Here is a 9,359-nt window from a genome sequence, read left to right on the forward strand (position 1 = left end):
TGGCGGCCATACTGTCTCGCCGTGTCGCGGTGGAGATGAGTGATTCAGAGGAAGGGGAGGAGTCAGATGGGGAAGGTGGGAGGGGCTGGTCGGACTGAGGGGCCTAACAGACAAGGCCACACACACAAATACACACAAACATACACACACACACACACACACACACACACACACACACACACACACAAACACACACACACACATTGACACACACACACACATTGACACACACACACACACACACACACATTGAGACACACACACACACACACACACACACACACAAACACACACATACACACACACACATTGACACACACACATACACACACACACACATACACACACACACACACACACACACAGTCCACATAGGGTTAGAAGAAAGAGAACTAGTTCCTGGACCTTATTCATGCTTTTGTGAACTCATTCAACCAGAGACATAAGAGTCTCTTCCCTTAGTTCCCCCTCGACTGTTTTAATCATTCCATACAGGTTCACTTCCCTTTTAGTCTAATTCCTGTTCTGAGTTCAGAGATGAGTCATGTTTGGTACTGTGTGCGTCATGTCATTCTGTTGCTCTCCGGATTAAATGATCTCTGACCCTCTATGCACTGTTTTGGGTTTCATTTAACTAACAACATATTAATGTGTCCTTTCAAAACAAGCCTCAATATAATGTGTCCTTTCAAAACAAGCCTCATATCAATGTGTCCTTTCAAAACAAGCCTCATATTAATGTGTCCTTTCAAAATCAAACAAAGCCTCATATTAATGTGTTCTTTCAAAACAAGCCTCATATTAATGTGTCCTTTCAAAATCCACGAGCAATGCCTCATATTTACATTTAGCAGACGCTTTTATCCAAAGCGACTTAGAAGGATGTATAGACATTTTTTACATTTACACTGATGGCACACTGCACATCAGGAGCAATTAGGGGTTCAGTGTCTTGCTCAAGGATGCTTCGACAGGGAATCGAACTAGCAACCTTCTGATTACTAAACGACTTCTCTACCTCCTGTACCACTGTCGCCCCGATTCATTATAGCATTAATGTGTCGTTTCAATAACAAGCCTCATATTAATGTGTCCTTTCAAAACAAGCCTCATATTAATGTGTCCTTTCAAAATCCACAAGCAATGCCTCATATTTACATTTAGTCATTTAGCAGACGCTTTTATCCAAAGCGACTTAGAAGGATGTATACACATTTTTTACATTGACACTGATGGAACACTGCACTGCTCAGGAGCAATTAGGGGTTCAGTGTCTTGCTCAAGGATTTTACATTTACATTTACATTTAGTCATTTAGCAGACGCTTTTGTCCAAAGCGACGTACAAGGGAGAGAATAGTCAAGCTACGAGCAATAGAACCTGGTGTAACAATAAATAAATACTACTTTACATAAGAAATATAACAAAATGAATATGAAAAAGAAAAAGTGCAGAAATGTAACTGCTGTAATTGCAAGTTTGCGCACTAGTCGAAGTGCCAGTTAGGACGGGAAGTGCTCTCTGAAGAGTTGGGTCTTCAAAAGCTTCTTAAAGGTAGAGAGCGGACGCCCCTGCTCTGGTAGTGCTGGGTAGTTCATTCCACCAACGTGGAACTACAAATGAGAATAGTCTGGACTGCCGTACCAGCACAGACGGCAGTGCCAAACGGCCGCACACTAAGAAGAGCACAGCATCCTGGGTGTAACAATTTGCCCTTACAAGAGCATTTAGGTAGGTGGGAGCAGAACCATCAAGCACTCTGTAGGCAAGCCATAAGTGACTTGAACTTAATGCGAGCAGCTACAGGCAGCCAGTGGAGGTCAATGAGTAGCGGGGTGACGTGGCCCTCTTCGGTTGTTGAACACCAGACGCGCCGCCACGTTCTGGATCATTGTAGTGGTTATCACCACGCAAGCCGGCAGGCCGTTAGGAGGGCATTGCAGTAATCAAGGCGGGAACCTACCAAGGTTTGCCACCAGGCATACTGGGTTAGGTACGACCTGATTTTGCGGATGTTGAATAGCGAAAAGCGGCAGGACCTAGAGACAGAGGCAATGTGGTCCGTGAAAGTCAGTTGGTCATCAATAATGACCCCGAGGTTTCTTGCTGTTTTGGATAGAACAAGAGATAAGGAGTCAATATTGATGCTGATGTTGTGGTGGATGGCCTGTTTTGGCTGGAAAGACCATCAGTTCCGTTTGGCCAGGTTCAGCTGAAGGTGGTGGTTTTCATCCATGTGGATATATCAGCAAGACAGTCCCGAGATCCGCGCCGAGACAGTGGTGTCCTCAGGAGGGAAAAGACAGAAACAGTTGAGTATCATCGGCATAGCAAATGATAGGAAAAACCATGCGAGCGGATGATAGGGCCCAGCGAAGTGGTGTAATGGCAAAGAGAAGTGGTCCCATCAACTGAGCCTTGGGGCACCCCTGTGGTGAGGTGGTGAGGTACAGACAGCTGACCTTGCCATGACACATTGAAACGAGCGCCCAGTGAGGTACAGATTCAACCAGGAGTGCGCCTTGCCCAGAAATGCCCATACTTGACAGTATGGACAGAAGATGCGGTGGTTGACTGTATCAAACGCAGCTGATAAGTCAAGCAGGACGAGAGCTGAGAATGAGCTGCTGCTCTAGCTGTTTTCAAGGCCTCTGTCACAGACAACAGGGCTGTTTCGGTGGAGTGACCGCTTTTGAATCCAGACTGGTTTGGATCGAGGAGATTGTTCCTTGAGGAACTCGTGACCTGTTTGGAAGCTGCCCTCTCAATGGTTTTTGATAGGAGCGTGAGAAGTGAGACCGGTCGATAGTTTTCCACCTGAGTGGGATCGAGAGACGGCTTCTTGAGCAGCGGTGTTACCCGAGCCACTTTAAATGAAGAAGGAATGTTCCAGAATTAAATGAAGCATTAATCACCTGTGTTATTGCCGGTAAGACGGCAGGCGATATGGCTTGAAGGATATTGGATGGGATGGGGTCCAGCGGGCATGTAGTTGGACGGCTACCTGTTAGGATTTTGGAGACCTCACTCTCGCTGAGAGGGGTGAAAGAAGGAAATGATGAGCCATTGACGGTTGCGCCCTTAGGGGGGGAGACAGTTGGTCGAACTGTTTCCCGATGGCTGCCACTTTCTCTGTGAAAAAGGAAGCAAAGTTTATCAGCAGTGAGGTTAGTAGCTGGGGGAGGAGAGGAGGGGTAGAGCAGAGTTTTGAAGGTGGAGAATAGTTTCCGAGCGTCAGTTGCAACCGTTGATTCTTGTCATTGAAAAAGTCTTCTTAGCAGCAGTGATGGCTGGATGAGAAGGAGGCCAGCAGTGTCTGGTAGCTTGCAAGATCGTCCTGAGTGCTGCAGATTTGTGCCACTTTCTCTCAGCCCGCTCTGAGATTGGAGCGCTGCGTTCGGAGGGTATCACTCAGCCACAAATGAGACTGGGTAGAACGAGCAGGTCTGGTGGAAAGTGGACACAAACTGTCCAATGCATGAGCTCAGAGTGGAGCAGAGTGATTCCGTGGCATCATTGACACCTAGTGAGGAGAAAGTGGATAAAGGTGGAAGAGCAGAAGAAACCAGAGAGGAAAAGTGGGTGGGAGAGAGGTTGCGGAGGAAACGAGACCATCGGAGGGGGGACAGAGGGTTGCTCAATGAGCCGAACATCGAAGCGAATGAGAAGTGGTCCGAGCGATGCAGAGGGTTACCGTAGGTTGTCCGTGGTGCAGTTTCCGAGCAAAGGAGAGTCAAGCTCTTTTCCCTGCTTCGTGAGTTGGAAGATTGGGGACCTGTTGTAGGCCGAACGAGTGAACCAGGGTCGAAAGTCAGCTGATGATGCTTCGACAGGGAATTCGAACTAGCAACCTTCTGATTACTAAACGACTTCTCTACCTCCTGTACCTACTGTCGCCCCGATTAATTATAATTAATTGTGTCCTTTCAAACAAGCCTCATATTAAATGTTTCCTTTCAAAACAACCTCATATTGATCCTATGAATATCCACTTTAGTACCCCAACTAGCCATGCTAGCACATAGCACATCCCCACATCGCCTAAACACAGGCGTAGTGTGAGGATGAGATGGCTGGCGGAGGAGAGGAGAAGGAGGTGGAGGGTGGAGACGGCTGGTGGAGGAGACGAGAAAAAGTGGAGGGTGGAGACGGCTGGCGGAGGAGAGGAGAGAGGGGTGTCATGCCCGGCTCACAGGCATGCCAAATAAAAGAGAGTCACACAGGATTTAACGCCAAACAGTATGCTTTTATTTAGCAACTAGGGTATATTACCAGGCCAGACTACGGTGAGATGGGGCAGTCAGTGAGTCAGTAAGGTTGTAGTGTATGTATGCATGCTAGGGCAGTAGATGGAATGTTGTATCTCAATAGGTACGGAGCGATGATCATTGCGCAAGACGAGCAGTAGGGAGCAAGGTTTCCACGCGATCTCTCTCTCTCTCTGACTCTCCCATGAAATCCGTGGGCGGTGCTCTTATAGTAGCAGACCCAGGTGTTCCCAATAACGAACGAGCTGGCCACACCTGCGGGGCATCTGTAATACAAAGACAAGTAGCTCTCCCAGCCACCAGAAGAGGCGGGGTCGTCACAGGGGTGAAGTTCATTAGTGAGAGTTTTGTTTTTTGTTGAGATTACGATCCCTTTACACTGGATGTGTCAGACGAGATTACAATGGTAGAAGATAGAAGATACAATGTTAGATTCCATGACAAGCTAACGATATTTCGGTGGAGATCAATTTATACTTTATTAATCCCGAGGGAAATTTAGGTCATCCAGTAGCTTATACACATACACATATACACTTATACACTTATACACATCACCGACATACATACATAAATCACATATACATACACATAGGGAGAACAATAATAATAGAAGAGCCTTATGAGTGAGTGGTAAACCTCCTAATAGAAGAGCCCTATGGCTTTATTTTACGAAGAGAATGAAGCTGTAGGGGCTCCTGTACAGGTTTGCTCCTGCATACTTAATATACCAGATATATCAGACTCGGGCCTTGGCGGTTACCAGATATATCAGACTCGGGCCGTGGCGGTTACCAGATATATCAGACTCGGGCCGCGGCGGTTACCAGATATATCAGACTCGGGCCGCGGCGGTTACCAGATATATCAGACTCGGCCGCGCGGTTACCAGATATATCAGACTCGGGCCGCGGCGGTTACCAGATATATCAGACTCGGGCCGCGGCGGTTACCAGATATATCAGACTCGGGCCGCGGCGGTTACCAGATATATCAGACTCGGGCCGTGGCGGTTACCAGATATATCAGACTCGGGCCGTGGCGGTTTGAGACCAGATATATCAGACTCGGGCACATTTGAACGTTCCCTTTCAGAGAAGAATGTGTCTACATACCTATACCCAACATCCACACCTCGACGGAATTTTTCATTTATTGCCGGAGTTTAAGACAACCACCTGGGCGGAATAAGCGTTTTTTGCCCGGTTTCCAAAGCCAAACTACGGCCCACAGTTTTCATTTTCATTGTGATGTGTTGCAGTTCCTAAGAGGGCCCAGTAGGTGTCAGATTTGTCTCTGTTTTGCCAGTGATGTCCTGTCACATGGTCACACCCCTACTCTTAAATTCATTATTGATCCTAGTCATAATCATTCATTACGCAAAAGGGCCCCTGAACTCCCAACATCTTTGAAACATTTATGAACTGGTCTGAGCTCAGATGTGCTCTTCATCATGCTAACACGGCTAGCCTCAGTTTGAAAGAGTGTTTAAAGTTCAAACTAAACTAACCTTGGTTTCACTTCACGTTTGAAGACTAACCCCAGTTTAGAAGACGGTTTAGAAAGAGTTTTGAAACTAACCTCAGTTTAGAAGAGTTTTGAAACTAATCTCAGTTTAGAAGATTTTTTCAACTAACCTCAGTTTAGAAGACTTTTAACTAAAGACAGAGGTGGCGCTGGGGTCGAAGGTCACTGTCTTCAGATGGTTGTCTGTAAGATTTCAGTGACATAAATGATTATTATTGTAATCCAAACATCTGAGGCACTCCTCCCCGCCCCCCCAAGACCTGAGGGCCACTGTACTTCCTTCCTCTTCCTCGTCTTCATCATCTCATGAAGTTACCAACCTATAGACTGAGGAGGTGGCCAAGGCCCTCGCTCAACACACACACACAAACCCCCCCAGTCAAAACAATGGTGCAAATGATTCTCTCTCTCTCGCTCACACACACACACACACACACACACACTCAGACCCTCCTGCTGGGAACTTTACTTGTCTCGCGTGAGTAACACAGACTGCACACACACACACACAGAGAGAGACTGCATGGTGGATTATTTAATTAAGATTTACACAGAAGACAAGACTGTCTCATAACCCCCCCGCCCCCGCCTGTCTAATAAATTACCACTGAGCTGATTTACCTCTCTCTCTTTTTCAGACGACTCCCCCCCCTCTCTCTCTCTCTCTCTACCCCTTCTCTTTTACAGACGACTCTCTTTCTCACCCCGCCTCTCTCTCCCCCTCTCTCTTTTTTAGACGACTCTCTCTCCCCTCTCTCTTTTTCAGACGACTCTCTCTCTCTTTTTCAGACGACTCTTTCTCTCTCTCTCCTCCATCCCTCTCTATTTCTCAGCCATCTCTCTCCCCCCTCTCTCTTTTTTAGACGACTCTCTCTCCCCCTCTCTCTTTTTCAGACGACTCTTTCTCTCTCCCTCTCCTCATTTTCTCTCTCTCTCTCCTCCCCTCTCTTTCTCCACCCTTTTGGCCTTTTAAAACTCTCTCTCTCAAATTTAAAATCTACACACACACACTGGTGACTATCATCAGACGATGTTGAAATCTACACACACACACACACGATGTCTATGTCTATCATCAGACGATGTTGAAATCTACACACACACACTGGTGTCTATCATCAGACGATGTTGAAATCTACACACACACACTGGTGTCTATCATCAGACGATGTTGAAATCTACACACACACACTGGTGACTATCATCAGACGATGTTGAAATCTACACACACACACACAGATGTCTATCATCAGACGATGTTGAAATCTACACACACACAGATGTCTATCATCAGATGATGTTGACCATAGGTTTAGGGTTAGGTGATGATGTTGACTATAGGTGTGTGTGTGTGTGTGTGTGTGTGTGTGTGTGTGTGTGTGTGTGTGTGTGTGTGTGTGTGTGTGTACAGATGATGTTGACTATAGGGTTAGGGTTAAGGTTAGGGTTGGGTCCAATGGGTGCCCCTGCATGAGCAGTCTGAGGGCACAGCTGGGATCTAAAGTGTGTGTGTGTGTGTGTGTGTGTGTGTGTGTGTGTGTGTGTGTGTGTGTGTCTGCATGACCAGTCTGAGGGCACAGCTGGGATCTAAAGCACTGGGATGACGGGACGAGGGAGGGGGACATTCAGCGTGTGTGTAGACAGTAGGAGCCAAATTATCATCTATCTGTCCCACAACAGCCAGACAAGAGGGAGGCAGACACACACACACACACATACACACACATACCAAGGGAGAGAAGTCGCACTGGGTAGACCATGCCACAACTAATCCCATTTGTGTGTGTAAATGGTGTGTGTGTCTGTGTGTGTGTGTGGTGTGTGTGTGTGTGTCTGTGTGGTGTGTGTGTAAAGGGTGTGTGTGTCTGTGTGTATAAGAAAGGGCGGAAGAGGTGGCCAGAAGGGAGAACACAGGAGTTAGTGTTCCCTCTCTCTGTTGCCAAGGAGTCTCTGGGGCCACAGACCAAGACAACAGAAGATACATGTAGACATGTGCATCTTCATGTAGACTCTGGGCTGTGTGTGTGTGTGTGTGTGTGTGTGTGTGTGTGTGTGTGTGTGTGTGTGTGTGTGCTGCCTCACGTTCGCTCTTAATCTGCACACAAGACAACAAGAGAGCTTAAGAGACATTCAGGCCAAATAGAAAACATGTGGCCAAACGTGGTTGTACAGACTAGAGGTTCAGAGAAACGCAACGTTTTATAGTGAACTGAAGTGACAGAGAGAGACCTTTGAAAGAGAGGATGACAGAGCGATAGAACAAAGACGAGAGATTAGGTTAAGAAACTACAAAAGTTTCCCGCAAGGTCCGGTGTGGCGGATCGCTATCCCTCACAGGGACTTTTCCCGCGTCTCAGTCTCGCGCCACAGGGAAGCTCGTGTTTTTAATGTAATATGTCTGTCTCGTGACCGTCTCGCAATCGGACACCACCTGCCCGGGCTTATACTTCTTAAACTCAGTGGGCATCTTTTTTTTTAACCCCATCAGAGAAAAGACGGACCGGGAACTTAGACCGAATCCGAAACGTGAAGAGAGCAGGCCTTTTCCCATACCCCCTCCGGCGTTCTCTCTTTCTCCGCAGGCATTCTCTCTCGTGAATACTCCCCGTGAGGTGGTTATTGTAAAGAGCGTGAACTCGGCTGCGTTAACAAATTTGCGCCGATTAACGACACAGCCAGGCCTCTACGCAATTACACAGGCACGCTGTCGTCGTCGTCGCTGCACCTCCCTCACTGACGCGTCGCCAGGCGTCTGCTGGGCTGGTGGTTAGGTCCCCCTTTTGCAAAAACACTCGACAAGCAACATCCTGCGGAGCCTATAATGGGAACTATATTTTGCAAAATTCCCGACACGCTGTGCGCTAACAAAAGGAGTACAATAGAGATGACGGGGTGATGGGAAGATAAAGAAGGTGCGTGCGTGGAGGGCGGGGCGGAGGAGTTCTTATTGCTGCTTGCCAAGTTTTCTTTTTGTTGTATGTTTTTGTTTTGGGGTCTGCGAAGAAAAAAGTTTTTTGTGTCAAGATGTTTCTCTCTTAAGTGACACATTGTTTTGCCATTAAAAGAAAGACAGGGAATCTCTCTCTCCCATTTCTCTCCATAGTTAGAGATTAAGTCGCTTGGTTAAAAAAGTGATTTAATCAGCGCCGCCATTCTACGGGTGTGGGAAACTCCGTGTGTGTCTGCTTCTACTAAACAGATTAACGGATGAGAGAGAGAGAGAGAGAGAGAACGAGAGAGAGAATGAGAGAACCAGACCATGAACAGGTGCTCGCAGGCGGCGTATGATTTTGACTGTCTGACAAAAAATCTATATCTATCTGTCTGACGATCTATCTATCTATCTTTCTTTCCTTCTATCTATGTATCTATCTATCGATCGATATACATGTCTGTCTATCTGCCTGTCTATCTATCTCCTTGCCAAGACAGTATATTTGATGGCCCTGTCTCTCTCGTTATATCCCATTTTCTGCTGTTGAAAGAGCATACTTCTGACCTAGATTTACAAAGCAACACTAGATGGCAGTGTTGAGATGTATTTACAAAGCATCTATCTGTCTA

The 9,359-nt window shown here is 46.9% G+C and overlaps 1 protein-coding gene across 1 annotated transcript in view; it reads left to right on the top strand.

Moving 5' to 3' along the window:
- The window catches only part of LOC122131158 (wiskott-Aldrich syndrome protein family member 3-like), a gene marked incomplete at its 5' end in the record, with an annotated part of 18,552 nt that extends 13,234 nt beyond the window's left edge, over nt 1–5,318 (top strand). The window contains 2 exons of the mRNA XM_042706075.1: nt 1–75; nt 5,035–5,318. The exon at nt 1–75 is cut by the window's left edge and continues 69 nt beyond it. Of these exons, the coding sequence (XP_042562009.1) occupies nt 1–75; nt 5,035–5,318 (359 nt within the window). The remainder of the gene's footprint in view (nt 76–5,034) is intronic.
- Nucleotides 5,319–9,359: the final 4,041 nt, after the last annotated feature.

Source organism: Clupea harengus, unplaced genomic scaffold (assembly GCF_900700415.2).
Source record: "Clupea harengus unplaced genomic scaffold, Ch_v2.0.2, whole genome shotgun sequence".
Lineage (NCBI taxonomy): Eukaryota > Metazoa > Chordata > Actinopteri > Clupeiformes > Clupeidae > Clupea > Clupea harengus.